Source organism: Tetrao urogallus (genome assembly GCF_951394365.1).
Source record: "Tetrao urogallus genome assembly, chromosome: 14".
Classification (NCBI taxonomy): Eukaryota; Metazoa; Chordata; class Aves; order Galliformes; family Phasianidae; genus Tetrao; species Tetrao urogallus.
In genome coordinates, this window is record NC_136827.1 from 12374051 (window position 1) to 12390472 (window position 16422).

The window sequence follows — 16422 nt, forward strand, 5'->3', positions numbered from 1 at the left end:
AGCAACTCCATACAGAAGAACATTCATGAACTGCTTGTTTGCTCCTCTATCCTGGCTGAAGGTGAGAGTACAGGCAGTGCATCACTCCTCAACGAAGACCCCTTCTTTTTTTCCACTGATGTCCAGAAGACTTCCTACTCACTTGTGATAAGTGTTACAGCAGGTTCCTCTGAGAATTATTTTCCCCTATCTTCTGGGATGAACGTACAAAGCTTCCCCTCCTCACCTGACGTGGAACTGTTACCTGCTGCACTCAGATCTCAACAGCTCACCTGTATGAACCCACCAGCACGCTCATCTCCAGAGCTGTTCTGACTCACTCCAGCACTGCACTGAAGGCATACAGAAGGCAGTGGCTCCTGACTGCACCTCATATTTGCAAGACAAAAATAAAGGATCTCCCTACTGAAAGTGAAAAAGGCACAAGAAGTCCTCTCAGAACTGACTCTTACCACAGAAGGAAGAATAGCAGAGTGCCCACTTCTCATTAACATCCAAACAGAAACGGGAAAAGCCTTTCTATGATCTGACCAGAGGACAGCAATCTGTTTTCACTCCTGCTGCACCTGCTGCTATTCTGCCAGCAGCCATCTGTTCCTGATCTCCAGCCAGCAGCACAACCTGAACGATACAAGCCAAGCACCTCCAGATACTATTTGCTGCCTACTACTCCAAGTGATTTTCACTGTTCCTCTATTCCTTGACCGACAATAATGAGAAATGTTTCATACTGCACAGAACGTGACAGGACCAAATGTCTGGGCTATCACTGTATTACTTCTGATGGAAGCTTATCCACACATTTTTGTCAATTGAAATGAAAGGGTGTTAACAGGAAAAGCTGAAAATTTGATGATTTCAAGTCCATCCAGAAACACACATTCATATTACCCCATATACGCAAAGCAGAGAATAACTCAAATTATAGCAAATGGATCAGAACAATTCTGCAGTGTGATGCCACTCCTTAAGCCAGGAGACTTAGGGGAAGACAAATACCTCCTTTACAGTGGTTATCACCTGGCTGGTGGAAAATTCCACCATCTGTTACAGCGTTCCTACTTGGCAGAAAATCAATGCTAGGCACTGAATTTCTAAAGTACAGTTATGTAAAGTAGAGCCATTTATGCAAATGGTGTATTAAATTTAGATTTAGGTCCACAGAACCCATCAGCATCCACAAAATTAATAGGGTCAAAGAACAGCTAGCTAGTTGGTTGTGTACAGTAATTTGGTGAGAAAACTGGAAAAAAGTCAACTGACCATCAGCTGCCCACAATTAGAAAACCTCAAGCCTCCATCTTGTTTCTATTACTGCCCATGTACTACAAGCATCTCCAACACACACTGCAGCGTTCAGGTTCTCAGGACAACCAGAGACTACAGGACTCAAGGTGGGAAGCCTTCAGACTTCACCAAGTCTTTCAGGCTGGAATAACACAAATTTCATTTCCTAAAGCACGCTGGGGTTTTAATTATCTTCTGTCAATAAAAACAACGGTACTTACAAAGACAAGCAACATTTTTGAAGTTGGAGCCCATTCCAAACAGGCCACAGTTCACTCTTATATCATCCTGGTTTCTCTGCTTTTTATATCTGTATTTTTAACTTCTGTTCCAACAGAAGCAGCAGCCCATCCGAAAGCCACAAGATCACTACAGTGCATCACAGTTCCATTTGACTGGAATATTGCACAGCAGACAGGGAACAGCCCTGCAGCAGCCCCACGTGCCCTGCTGGCTGTCGGTGTGCTACGTAAGCAGGAATAGCAGATGAGTCTCAACAAATTGGTGCATTTTACAGAGCACCAAAACAGTTTCCCCCCCATGCTTTTAATTACAGGTTTAACTGATTAAGATACTATCAGAGCTGTTATGCTGCTTCCAACACTCTAATCAGTTTCTCCTATGTGGAATTCATGCCCTTCATTTCTGCAATTTTACCTTTCTATGCAAGTTAATATGCTGTAACTGATGTGCTCCCTATACAGAGCTTTTTCTCATTTAAACCAGGAATGGGAGACTCCTGATGCAGCTCTACTCCCTTATTTGCATGTCAGTTAATTCCTTCACATAGAAAGAGCTAAGAAACTCCCAGAGGAGCTCATGTGGAAGAAAGATGCCTGCATCAAAGCACGTCACAGCACAAAGCTGGCAAATGGCAGTTTTGCTGGACTTTAAAAGGTTTCATCAACAGTTAATAAGGTTGTGTTATTAAGTATCATTTTGGATTTCTTAAAATGCTCTGGTAACAGTGTTCAAAGCCTTAAACTATCTATCTAGAGTGGCCAGCATTAGAAACAGATAAGATTGCTGTTTCAGACAAGAGAAAAAAGCCAGTACAAATAATGAAAGCAGCCCAATATGCTTCCAGCAGGCACAATCTGCAGTGGAAGTTAATCAACAAAGGGGAATTAACTGGAGTTCTTCTCACTCCCCACCATTTTACACGACCACTCTTTGCTACTGCTGCTGATTAAGCAAAAAAAAAAAAAAAAACAAACACCAACAAGCCAGTACCTGTGTGAACTGAGATACAAAACACTGGAGTGAACAGTGAAAGACCAACAAACTAAGCTTGCATCACTAGGCAAACTCCAGAGCCTGTCTCATCCAGGGGTTCAGGTCTCTGCACCAGCTTTCTTTCAAGAGGAAGAGTAATGTAAACCTTTCCAAGGGAATGCATATTTAAAAACAAGATATCAAGTACACTGAGATGTGAGATGCCCTTATTTTAAAACAGTCTTAACTATTTGAGGGAGAGAAGGAAGAACTACCTGTTGTTGACCTCAAGACCCAACTATTAATAAAGGACTGAAAAGCCGTTCAAATAAGTAGGCAACACAAGTTTGAAAACTGCTCTCCTTTAGAGGTTACACAGAATTCAGAAGCGCAGCATCACAAGGAGCAACACAGCCTGCATTTTATATAGAGGCCATTGCATACCTGTCCACAGCTCCTCCTATTTTTTATATTGTGACAGAGCCACATGAAAAGGGTTCTGTCTGGAAAAATCACCTTTGGAGGCAGCACTATTTCATAAAGGCAAGGCACTCTGCAGGCAAGTGCTGAGAGTTCAGTGATGGGATAACTTGCCTAAGGAATAATGAAACACTTGAAGAACAAACTTTGTGAGATTATCAGCTTCAAGTCTTAGTAACCCCAGAACACCAGTAAGTCCATGGAAAGTAAGTATTGATAGGAAATTCTAGAAGCAGGTACTCCTCAGAGGAAAGCAGCATGCAGTCCAAGGCACATCACAGATGAGCCTTCAGTAATAGCCTGCAAGATGCATATCTGGATCCTTAAACCAAACTGCCTCCATTCGTTACAAAGAACAGCATCTCCTGTACCACAGCCACACTTCCTACAAAGAGGGAGTGCTTCATAGGGCATCTGAGGCATTAAAGAGCTGAAATCTAAAAATTAGTCTGGAACCAGAATGGCCATCTTCAGGCAAACATCTCTCTGTGCTTTATTAACATCACGCTGCAGGAAGGGAGAGCAACATTAAAAGCACTTTCTAGAATCTTTGACACCTACCAGTGAAGGACACCACAGAAGAGCTGCACATTGTACCATCTGCAAGATACATCATTACAAAAAAACCTCCAAATCAAAGCTTAACTGTTTTCTATTCAGACTATCCAAATAATCAGGATAAGAAAGTATCCAATGTTACCTGTAAGTGAAGTGTGCTATTACAGAACTAAAACAAGTTACTCAGAATTACACTCAGCACTGCAGGTGCTGGTACTGAACAGCCCCTGCTGGCTGTGCAGATGGGGAGCCTCACCCCAGGGCAATGCACAGCCCCTTGAACGCTCTAGGAATACAAATAAACCATGAATTGCTGCAGAAGAGCTGTCATTCTACAAGTCAGGCTGTGTTTTTGCTAACAGACCCAAGCGTGAGCCACAAGTACACAGATGTGATGGAGTCTGACAGCTTCCAGTCAACATTCAGCATTTCTCTTAATGCTCAGCTCTGCCAAGCAAGAAAGAGACAAACTTGTGATTTTTACTGCTATTAGTCAGAATCTAAATGAACAGTGACACATCCAGAGGAATGCAACTCCAAGAACGTGAAGATCAAAAGCAGAGAAACAAAATACAAAGCCAGTTGGGAGCAGCACCTGTACCTGCACAGTAAGGAACAGTGAACCAGGGCAATAAAATATACACTGTCCTCATAGGTAGAAGCATCTAGGCTCACTTATGGTGCAAAGACAGACAGCAAAGTCAGGTTCTGTTTAAAGGGGAAAGGACACAAAGGGATCTAACTTGGAATCTAAGTAATAGCTTACAAATATCACAAGTGTTTCTCATCAATTTTCTTCGCCTTCACCCATAAAGCACTTTCCTTTTCCTTAATGTAGGGTCTACACCACCAGTAGTATTTTTCCCACTCCTCCTTTCTAAAGTTCTTTCAAGTGGCTTCCAATTTCCTACTTCACACCATGCAATTATTCCTACTCAGCAAAACCTGTGAAATTAGCCACACACAGAGGGGTAACACTGCAGCAGAAGCATTTGTGTTCCTGCTTGGAATTATCATCAAGAAACATGTTTTATTGTGAGGTAATGCTTACTGCAGCTGCCTCACATCCATGACAGGTCAGGTTTTACAGCCGTCTGCTTGAGAAGCTCACTTCACACTGCCTATTTGGCATCACTTTTGGGGAAGTTCTGCTGTTCTGTACCACTGGGGAAAAGTTCCCCAACTCAGAAGACAGCCAGCCAAGTTATTCCTTATGTTACCAAGAGATAACAACACTGACTTTCACAGGCGTATTATTTACTCTTGTTTCAATAACACGTACTACAGATTTATGATACTGGAACATGAAACGTTTGCATTTCTCAGCAAGTTACCAGAAGCTGCATGTCACTCCTTACATAAAGGAGACACAAAACAGGTAAGGGAGAAGCTCCAGGGAGCACACAAATTTCAGTTCCAAATATCTGATACTCACTGACCTAAAAAAGGGATCCCAAGCTTTGGTTACCAAGGCACCAAACTATACATCTTAATCCCTGATCTTTCTAGAGAAAGCAGGAGAGGTCTGAGCTGGCAGTTACTATTCTGAATTCTTCCAGAGGGAGGACTCAGCTATTGAGAACAGAGTGGTACGTGGTCTCAGAGGCACTACTGCAAGAACTGTAGGAGGAAATCTAGAGAAAGCAGCAAAAGCCAATTTTCACCTTCAACAGGTGCCTACAGAGGTCTGTAAATAGCCACTGTTTTTAGAGCACCCCAAGACCATCACAACAACCCCCACATACACTAAATCCTCTGAAGTTCTTTGTGCATATCTGGACATACGGTTTTACTACTGAGAAGCTGTAACCAGGGATGCAGTGTTAGGCAAACAGCCCCAACACACTGGAGTGCAGGCCTCGTTCCATTTCCTCCTCGTACTGAAATGCTTCTTGGGCTGCTTATACCCTGCTTCACTTTGATGTAGGAAACTGGAATTGTCCTGATACTAAAACAGAACAAGCTAAGGAAGGCTACTGTACAGAACTTGATGCAGGAAACTAAGATAACCTGCCTTGAGCACAATCAGTACACTTCAGATGACCACAAGCTAGCTACACTGCATTAAGCATTATAGCAAATGGTCCTTGTGATATGACAGAAATCCAGAGTTAATTCCTCTTGAAAATCTGAGTTCTCTCAATTCTCAAAGCCTCAAAACCCCACAGAAATATTCCTACCCTTTCAGTAAAAAAAAAAAAATCAGATCTTCCCAAAGAGGCTGTTTACCACAACAAAGGTGAAGGACTTTCATATCGAACTGGACACATTCCAACTTCAATTATTCTATGATGAGAAGAATTGTTTTTCCACACATTTTAGCCATGAAAATTCAATCTTAAGAAGTGCTATCTATTCAAAGACAGCAATAATCTGAATTGTTTATCAATTATTTCCTTAATGAGAAGTTGGTCAGCTTTGAGCCCATACTGTTCTCTAAATTGCTCCTCTATAAAGCAGCAACTTAAACCCTATGATTTTCCCATTAGAACAGGTTTTGTTTTGACATCCAAGAGCTGCTCCAACAACCCGATGAAGTTGGCAGCAGGTCCAGTCCTCTTCTTAGCTCTGCCATTTTTTCCATTTGGCTCCACTGCAGCTTCTCAAAGTAAAAAGGAAAAGTTACTCAGGAGCAGTCAGATGAAGCAGATTAGAACACCTAGCCACACAGATATTGCTGTGAAATTCAAGCTCACTCCCATTTGGATTCGAGTCACAAGAACTAAGGTTTAACAGAAATGCTTTCTGCATGCCAAGCAACAGATTCCTTTCAAGAGTCAACTACTGCACTGCTGTCCATTTTGCTACAGAAGACTGCTATTCCTCAGACATCTATCAGCCAACTCAGACTGATCCGTCCCTTGTTAAGATTCATAATCAAAACAAAATCAGCGTAGCAAACCATAAGGTGAAGTAGAAGCAGGATGAGGCAACACAGAAGGAAGTGGGAAATGGCCACCAATGCTTTGAAACTCAGTATTTCACATTTGCCTCAGTAAGGAATGTAGAAATCTGTGAAGAGCTCCATAACCAACAGCTCGCCATCTCCAAGCTCTCAAAGCAAGTATCCCACCAGCTACGCCTTTCTGGAAGAGGTCCAGTCTTAATATAGCAAGACTAGGACTCCACACCAGGAGAATATTCACTGCCTGCAAAGTTTTGGGCATTCTTACAGTAGTTGAAGATGAAGGGTTTTGTCTGGTGGATTTTTGTTGTTGTTGGGGGCAGCATTTTGCTAGTTTTAATTACTCAGTGAGGTAGCTTAGGATCATCAGGACTATTCATTCCCACAGGAAGTTCACTGCCAGTTGCTTCACATCAATTCTGGATATTTCACACAGGCATCCATAGGAAGTTTTGCCTATCACTGACTGGATCCCATCACTTCCCCCCTTTGGTTTATTTCAAATACAGCAGATTACAGCTAACAACAAGCACCACCCAAAGCCCTGCTTTACTTTGATTTCCTCTTTGATTTTTTCATCGTATTGCTTGGATGGACCAAAACAACTCAGGTTTAATATTAAACTACAACAATTCAAGTTCTGTTTTCCAGCAGGCCATTTACATTGATCTCATGAACGCTCTCTCAGAAGTTACAAACAGAACTATCAATACACAGTAACACCATCTTTGTTTTCTTTATTGCATTTTCATTAAATTATGCTCCTCAGTATACACTGTTACAACCATTTGCAAGGAGAAAAAGGAAACTGCTGGGTTGGTTGCTTTTTTATGATCATAGAATGCATGACTCCATGATTCTGAACCAGCTTTCAGGTGCACCTTCAGCCACCACAGAAAGTGAACGATAACCCTGTCAAGAAACATTAGCATAGTTTAGCTCTTTCTGAACTAATTGCTACTCTGAAGTGTAAACTGTGATACCAAACTCAAGCTTCTGCAATACATTCTCAAAAGACTACAGATAAATACTCAGAAATCCAGACTTAAGCAAAGAGCTTCCTGCCAGGTCTTCTCCTTTACTTTAACTGCGTTCTCTAGCTTCAGCCAAACATATTCACACTCAGAAAGCACATTAAAAAAAGGCAGTCCCCTATTTCCCACAACTCGAGAAACAGAAACCATTGTTCACAGCCAGATTTGATGTATACAAGATTCCTTCTAGAAAATTATTTACACTTAAAAAATGAGATACACATCTGCTAAAGCTCTGAAGTGGATGGGATTCTTTTCCTAAGACTGCAGAATGCCACTTCCCAGTGTGTTTTAATGCTGTCTTTCAGGCAAACTGGAAGGTACTAGAATAGGCATTACTATAAAAAAAGCTAGAGATTTTTATCACAAAGACGTTCTGTGACTTCTGGAGTACAAGATCCGTCATCACATAAATGATGAGATGTAACCTTATATTTTGCTATGAGATCTACTAAGCTCGTCAAAAACAGGACACTGAACTTCTCTAAATACATTGACTGAAGTAAATACAGTGAATGAAGACTTCACTGAATATAAGGACTCAAAGCCCTCTGGAAGAGGTGAGCCCAGTTCACGGGACTGGGCTTATAACAGCACCATAGAACGATCACAGAATTATCTTTTAGCAAAAATGATTAGGCTTCCTCTTTACTTGAAAAGGAAGTTATTATTAAAAAGTGAAAACCAGGCCAAAAGGAAGATTTTAGAAACAAACTCAAGTGCAGTTTTTGTCTGCCAGCTTCTGCACTCCCTCCTTTTTGATGCCCGTGCTCAGAGCCTTGGTTGGCTGAAAACAACCCAATACACAACATTCAATTCAGGGCACCTGAAAGCGTGAGCTTCCAGAGCTCGATAGCACCGTCCAGGTTTCTTAAAGCTGTCACTTCATCCCGTGGAACACAGGCCGGACAAAAATAGCATGCCTGGAAACATGGCGGCTTGCTGCAAAAGCTGCTTTCAGCCAACCGTGGGGGGGGGGGGGGGGGGGGGGAAGGGGGGGGACGACAACACAAAAACAAGTCATTGTTTTTGCAATGAATGCTCACTACGTGTACGAAAGCCATAACAAAAGAAGCCATCAGTATCCCCGGAAAAATTCATCAGGTCATGCAGATCCAAGAGCAAAGCGCACGTGGACGATACCCAAACCTTTCCGCCGTTGTTCCCCCCGCTCAACCAGGCGTATTTCGGGCTTCGCAGGAGGCTGAGCGGCCTTCTCAGCAGCACCGCTTTAAATCTCGGCTCGATCCCGGCCCGGCCAAGGTCACACGGGCAGCGGTGCCGCGCCGCAATCCTGCATCCAGCGCCCCGAAATCACGCGTGCGGCACCGAGCTGCCGGCGGCCCGGAAGAAGCGCTGAGCCCTTGGAGACCAGCGCCGTGTTACCTCACAGCAAAAACAAACCGGCCAAAGGATAAAAAGCACGGGATTGAAAGAAAAAAATAGAAGGAAGAAAAAAAAACACGCAGCGCGCAGAACAAAGCTCGCAGCCCCACATCGCGCCGGCCGCTCCTCCCCCCGCGCTCGGTAAGCACGCAGCCCAACGGCGCCCGGCAGCCCCGCACCCTCCACGCACGGCCCCGAGGGCGCTGCCCGCCCCACCGTGCTGCCCACAAAGCCGCGCCGGGGCCGGGCGGGCTTCACCGCAGGACGAGGGCCGAGAACGAGCGGGGGCCTCAGCGCCGTCCCCATCCCCGTCCCCATCGACCCCTCCAGGCCGCGGCCTACCCCAGGGTTTGGGGGGGAAGAGGAGAGGGGGAACGTGGAGGTGGGGGATGGAAAGGGGATCGCCCCGCCGCACGCGGCCCTCCGCCGTCCCCGCGAGGCCGCGGCCCTGCCGCCAGCTCCCTCCCGCCCACCCCCGGCCCTCCCCCTCACCTGCGGGCGGAGCGGGACGGGAGCGGGAGGCGTCGCTTGACCACAGGCCTGCCCGGCGGACGAGAAGCACCTCACGCAACGGCGTGCTCTGCCGCCGGCTAGATATATCCGGCGCGCAGCCTAACCCGGCGGAGGCGGCTCCACCAATCAGAGAGCGCCGCTCGCCCTCACTCGGACGCCGGTTGGCTCAGAGAGGGGAAAGGAGGCGGGCTGGTAACTGAATGGCAGCTCACTCCATCAACCACGAGGACTGGCTCCGCGAAGAAGGGAGATTGACCGACACCAATACGAACCAATGGGCGGCGAAGTTCTCCGTGCTGAGGCGGGGCGAGGCCTAATGGATTTTCCTCGTAGCCAATAGGACGACGCTGCCCGCGCGAACAGGCGCGAAAGGCGGGGCAGGCGTGACGCGGTAGTGTGGTTGAGGCGCACGGCAGCGCCCTTGAGAAGGTGCTGGTAAACCCCGTTATAGATAGGGGCGGAACCCCCATGCGGCACGGGGCGTAGCGACCAATAGGAGAGCGCGGCGGGCTCTGACGGACAGGCAGGCCCCGGCATCCTTAAAGGGACCGTCAGCCCGCACGAGGGGCGGCACTGGATGCCCGCACCTCCCCCTGCTGGAGGACAGGCCTGGGCCATCACTTCGAGCAGGCTGCGAGCTCCATACAGAACCACCGGGCCTCACTAGGGCTTCATCCGGCCCTCGTAGTGCAGATGCTCAGACCCTGAGGAGAGCAGGATGGAGGAGAAGCAGGCAGACGGCTGAGCAAGCCCGCTGTGTTTATATCACATCCCATCGCATCTACGACGTGAAGCACTCTGAGATATATTTGACCCTCTCAAACTGACTTCCTTCTCCACCACCACATCCCTGCCTGCTACCCAAATCCCTCCCTGTGTGCCCGGTGCTGGGCCGTGCTCTGCCTTAATATCCTTCTCCCCCACCGCCACTATTTATAGAGCTGCACTGCAATCTGCCAGTGCATAAATCACACGCGCTGCTGTGGAGCTCAACGTCAGACCGATGACCCACAACAACAGCTAAAATAACTGCTGCAGCTGGGACCACGGTGGCAATGTAGGAATAGGGAGCTCATGTTTTGATAAAGCAGCACAACAACCAGGTCCTGTGCACAACAAAATGAATGCCCGCGTGGAAGCGTGCTGGAAAAGGCATCCATGGCCCCTTCTGCTCGGTCTCCCAGCAGGGCTCAGTCTGGAGGGTATAAACTCAGTGTATGGGGGTCAGCCAAAGCTTGCCGACACCCCAGGACACAGCTCTATTCAGTGTGTGAGCAAATAACCAGATGCATTCCCGTTATCCTTCCAGCTACAGGGTCAGCTCCTGAGGAGGAGGACTGTGAAGCCCAGCACTGCTCAGGAAGTCTCACATCCACCCAGTGCTCCTCAGCCTGTCTCATTGCCTGGTGCACCTGAGCTGCTGGGCTCTGCCCCAGCTCCTCCACCTTGCTGCAGTGTGTAGGAAAGGGCTTCTTCAGTCTGGAGAAAAGAAGGCTGCGGGGTGACCTCATTGCAGCCTTTCAGTACAGGAGGGGAATCAACTCTTTGAAAGGGCAGGTAATGGCAGGACAAGGGGTTTTAAGTTGAGGGAGGGAAGATTTAGGTTGGATGTCAGGGGGAAGTTCTTTACAGAGAGAGTGGTGAGGTGCTGGAACAGCTGCCCAGAGAGGCTGTGGATGCTCCGTCCCTGGAGGTGTTCAAGGCCAGGTTGGATGGGGCTCTGGGCAGCCTGGTCTGGTATTAAATGTGGAGGTTGGTGGCTCCGCATGTGGCAGGGGGGTTGGAGATTCATGATCCCTGAGGCCCCTTCCAACCCTGGCCATTCTGTGATTCCGTGAAAGGAGCCCATCCTCCTTCAAAGGGCCAAACAGCTGGGGAGAAGCCAAGCAGAGCAGAGAGAACCATCCTCAGGGACCAGCATCCTCTCACTCAGCATGCTCGGAAGTAGAGATGACCCCTGATTCCTCTATCTGTCCATAACCCCACGGCACATCTCAAAACCACTTTCTCTAAGCCTCTTGGCCTCTCAGTTGGCATCAGCCTTGCTCCCACCTTGGGTGAGCAGAGCGAGGGCTTTCGGCCGAAATTCTGTTTCGCTGTGACCCAGAGAGCCGCCATTCAGCCTCAACAACTCTAACGCACAGATCAGATAAATGGGAAGAGAAACATAACCAAGGTGCGGCTCTCAGAACAAAAGCAACTCTCCTAAAACTTACACCGTCCCATTAAAAACGCTTAAGAACGCATCGAAACAAACACGCGCAGCAAACGGGTGAGCCGAAGCCGAGAGCTCCAAAGCTCCCGCTGCAGACACGGGCAACGAGTACCCGGCTCAGCCTCCCGAGGCCCCGGGGGCGCTGTGCGGAGCTGAGCTCAGCGCCCGCCCCTTCCTCCGAGCCGGGAGCCGCGCCGGGCCGCGCCATGCCGGTGGGTGCGGGCCGGGCGGGCGGGGTGCGGGGCGGCGGGAGGCGGGGGGAGGGGGATCGAAGGGCCGGGGGCTGCGGGCAGCGTGGCGAGCTCCCAGCCTGGGAACTGCAGGGTCCGTCCTTCCCGCTGGCTTGTCAAAACATCAAGGAAGTGCCAGTTCAGATTGAAAATGGTAATAAATGGTGGTGCTGAGCGCTGCGGTTCTGCTCAGTTCCGGACTGATCCGTGCTGTGAAGATGGTGGGGGGGCGAAAGGCTTGGTTTGGAGTAAAAAGATGGAGGGATTGCAGGTAGGAAGCAGCGATCTTGCTTTTCTTTTTTAAGGAAATCAGGTAAAGAATCACAGTCGCAGAATGGCCCGGGTTGGAAGGGACCTCGAGGATCATGAATCTCCAACCCCCCGTTACACGCAGGGCCACTGACCTCCACATTTAATACCAGACCAGGCTGCCCAGGGCCCCATCCAATCTGGCCTTGAACACCTCCAGGGACGGGGCATCCACAGCCTCTCTGGGCAGCTGTTCCAGCACCTCACCACTCTCATAGTAAAGAGCTTAAAAACAATGATAGTAAGTAAAAGGAAAAGTAAGAAAAAAAAAGAAAGAAAAAGTAAGAAAAGGAGGAAGTAGGGGAGATGAGGGTCTGTCCGGTACTGAAGGCTGAGAGCAGTGGTCAGTGTTAGGGCCGTGCACGTGTTCATTGCCCAGTGCCACTCATGAGTACTGCAGGTAGTGCTGGGGAGCAGTCCTCAAACTTATTTTTGTGATGTTTTTATGGGTTTGTGACATCGGGGCCCAGAGGCACAAGAATAGGGTGGGCATTGCAGAGCAAAGCAGGGGACTTGCTCCCCCTGGGCTGTGCATGGTACGTGGGTCCAGCAGAACCCCCAGAGGGCTGAACTGGCCCTGGAGGTGTCCTGCTTTCAGTGCATGGTTGGACCAGGCGGTTTCTAGAGGTCCCTTGTGGTTGTTCTGTGAGGGACAACACGAGGACACCACAGTGAGAAGTACTGAGAGCTCTCAGTTCTGCTGAGGAACCCATCTTGGAACGTTTGGACGTTTTGACTGAGGAAGGTTGGAGCTGTCCTCCCTGAGGCCAGAGGAGAACGTGGAAGATGGTGGTGAAAGCTCCTGACCCCTCGTCTGTCTTTTTGCAGAGACACGAGTTCTTTGTGGACATGACCTGCGAAGGCTGCTCCAATGCAGTCACCCGTGTCCTGCACAGACTGGGAGGTGAGTCAAGCTACAGGGTGTGTGACGACTCTGGGGCCAGACATCACTGCCTCGTGGTCCTCCGTTTTGAGCAGGAAGCAATGTGGGTAACAGCTGGAAGTGTCCGGGTGGAAAACTCTGCACCAAATGCTCTGCTTTTGAGCTGCTGGTAGCTGATTGCTAGCAGAACTGGTGTGAGCCTTGGAGAAATAGCATGGGAAGGAGGAGGTGCTGGGGATGCGGGAGGCTTCAAGCATCAGGTGGCTCTGTGCACCACCAGGACCTCGTCCCGAAGCTGCCAGGAGCTGCACCCCAATGCTCAGGATGGCTGGGCAGAAGAGGAGGTGGATCTCCTGCCAGGTGCCATTCCTTAGGAGGCCGATGGTAGCTGTGCTGCTTCCCTGGATGTGTCATCGGCATCCAAATGTAGAACAGTCATGGTGAAGAGCTGCTGAACAGAGGGTTTGGTGGCTGCTTGCACAGCCTGCTTTTTGTACAACCTGGAAAATTATAACTTGTGTCTCCTCTATGCTGAGATCAGCAGGAGAGCAGGATTTGGCCTGCACTCACCAGTTATGAGGACTTGTCATCCTGTTTACCCATCCTCACCGAGTGGGAACAGCTCACAATCGCCAAGCTGTGGGAATTCTTCAGGACCCCATTACCAGGCTGTGGTGATTTCTGTTCCTCTGTGTGTGGTTTTCAGCACCTCTGTTCTCCCATCACTCTTTGACATGCTGGCCAAATTCAGCCTCATGGGATGGAGCAACAGAACTGCCAAAGCTATTATATATCTACAAGTTTTGTGACATTGTATGGTTGGGTAGAAGCTTCATTGAGTTCTCACTGGTTTGAGAGTGGCTGACCTTTATTTACCAGTGGGATACCCACATGGAAGGTGTCTTTGTCCTCCTCCTGCTTCCAGCTGCTAGCTGGTACTGCCACTGATGAAACCTGCCCCAACCCCATCTTAACTTCCACATCATCTCCTTGTTAGTGTCCCTCCATTCCAAATCTCAGTACAGAGTGAGCTGTCTGGAGGTTATAGTGGTCGGTTTAAACTCTACTCGTTCTCGTTAATGCTTGTGATTGTGCTAGTCTAATAAAGCCCCCTAATAAAGCTATGGCACCTAATGCACATCTATAGGCAATCTGGCTTCCTTTGTACCAGTGCTGGTGGGATCCCGCTCTGGTTGTGCTGGCTGGTCACGGGATAGAAGTTTGCTGACAAGAGGCATGTACGATTGACCTGGTGGCCTTGGGAGCACAAATGCATGAAAGTGAGCTTTTCCCTGCTCTCATACCATTTGCTTCTACCTAAGTAAAATGTTTTTGCTTTCCTTCCAGGTGTCCAGTTTGATATTGACCTGCCCAACAAGAAGGTGTACATTGAGTCAGAGCACAATGTTGACACCCTATTGGAAACTCTAAAGAAGACTGGAAAGAGCGCATCCTACCTGGGGGAGAAGTCTGTGCAGTAGCCTGCTGTGAGGAGGCTAGGTATATATCAGGTGTATGAAACACTGAAGAGATCTGAGCTTGTTCCAGCTTTCTCAGTAAACCACACTGTTTCCTGGGAAGCACAAAGGAGGAGAGACTTGTAGGTCTAGCTTTAGCAATCCCCTCATGCTGGAGAAGCAGTGGGAGCACATGCAGCCAGCACCATTTCCATATAGGACTCCTCAGTTGCTCTGCAAAGCCCATAGGATCCGAACTATGGCTGTAGTATCTGCAGCCAAAGGAGAACTATGGCATTTGATAATTTGAGAGGTTTTGACTGATGCTTGTATGATCTAATTGTGTGGAGAGGTAGAACGTAGACTCTGCGCAATTACTAGGTGAACCTAGAGTTTGCCAGAGTATATCATGAATGAAAACAAACCCCAAGGATGTTGGTGAAATGGCCAGAGAGAGTGACCAAAAATGCTGGGGACAGTGATGAGACAGAAAGACACCTGTGAGTAGGTGCTGCAGGGGGTTGTTTGTTAGCAAAGGAAACTCCAGCTTTTGATCATGTTGTTACTGCACTTACACATCCTCCAAGGGTACAAAGGAGCAGCACGCTGCTGAAATGCTGGTTTCCAAATTGGCTCCCAACTCTTTCAGCCCCTGGCCAATTGGACATCTATCTCAAAGACAACCCAATTGCAGCCTGTGGATTTTCCTGGAGCCCCTGCATGATGCTGACATGCACCCTCCTTCCTGTGAAAGGTTTTTGTGGACAGGATTGAATTTCAGTGAAAGAGAATGAAGTGAGAGGAGAGGGTTGCCCACTCACTGTATGTGCATTTCTTTAGTGTCCTTGATAATTATGCAGCATCTCTTAAAAGCTTGGCTCTGTGCTGGAGCTTTCTAATGCAGTAGCATTGTTTTAAAATGGCCTAGTTTGTCTTAAAATGGTCTCACTTGATCTTCACAATTATCCAGCAGAGGTGCACCAAAATCAGTTCACGCTGATTAATTCCCAGTCAGTAAGTTAAAGGAGAGGTTTAAGCCAGCAGGACTTAAAATGACTGAAGAAAAAGTCGAACTGATAGTAATATCTGCATGCAGTATATCTGCACTGTTTAGTAGACTGATTTAACAGACAAAATATCTGCAATTTGTATCATATGAGCATGCTAACAATACTTCTAAGAAGTCATGTTTAAATCCTAACTTTAATCAACTAACATTGCTATTTAAAAGAGAGAGAGGGGAGCACGCTCTGACTTGATTGGTGCCTCAAATAGTTTCCAGCTCACAGTACTGACTGCAGGAGCCAGTATCAATCTGCAGGGGAACCTATGAACTACATCTGAAATATCTGCAAAGAATTAACCATCACCTTTTCCTTTGACTTGTGGCCAGCAGAGGGCATCTTTGCATAGCTTTATCTCCTCCGTGCCTCTGCTTTTTTTTTTTTTTCTCCCACTTATTTGTTTGCTTGTTTATTTATTTATTTGTTACAGGAACTCAAAACCTGACCAGCAAATAAGATGGTTTAAGCTGTTTGCATATCTCCCACCTTGCTCTGCCATTTGACCTTTGCTACCCTGCCAGATGTCGGAAAGGAGAGAGCTGGCAGGAGGAGACAGCTGCATTTGGGCTTTAAAAGTGGACAAATCTAGAGAAGGAGGTTATATGTTGTTTCTAGTCCCACAGTAAATCGAGGTGCTGCTTCTATCTTTCAGCATGTGTCTGTGTGTCTTGTGTGTCTTTATGCGGTTTTCTGTACAAGTGGCTTTTAAGGGTGGGAAACTACCATCACATGCAAGGCAGGTCTGAGGAAGTTGCACCTATCTTTAGAAGCTGACTGCAACCTCTGCCTGAGAGACATGGCTCAGGAAAACTCAGCTGAAGGTCACTTAGATTCAGGGAATCTGTGGCGGATGTTTGCTTCCTCCACAGAACACACTAACTTTCCA

At 47.7% G+C, this 16422-nt stretch overlaps 1 protein-coding gene across 1 annotated transcript; it reads left to right on the top strand.

Moving 5' to 3' along the window:
- Positions 1 to 11799: 11799 nt before the first annotated feature.
- On the top strand, positions 11800 to 16187 carry ATOX1 (antioxidant 1 copper chaperone; the record flags this gene model as incomplete). Its single annotated transcript, XM_079542260.1, has 4 exons — positions 11800 to 11805; positions 12961 to 13036; positions 14363 to 14515; positions 15967 to 16187. The coding sequence occupies 3 exons, from the start codon at positions 11800 to 11802 to the stop codon at positions 14494 to 14496; spliced, it is 216 nt and encodes a 71-aa protein (XP_079398386.1). The 3' UTR covers positions 14497 to 14515; positions 15967 to 16187.
- Positions 16188 to 16422: the final 235 nt, after the last annotated feature.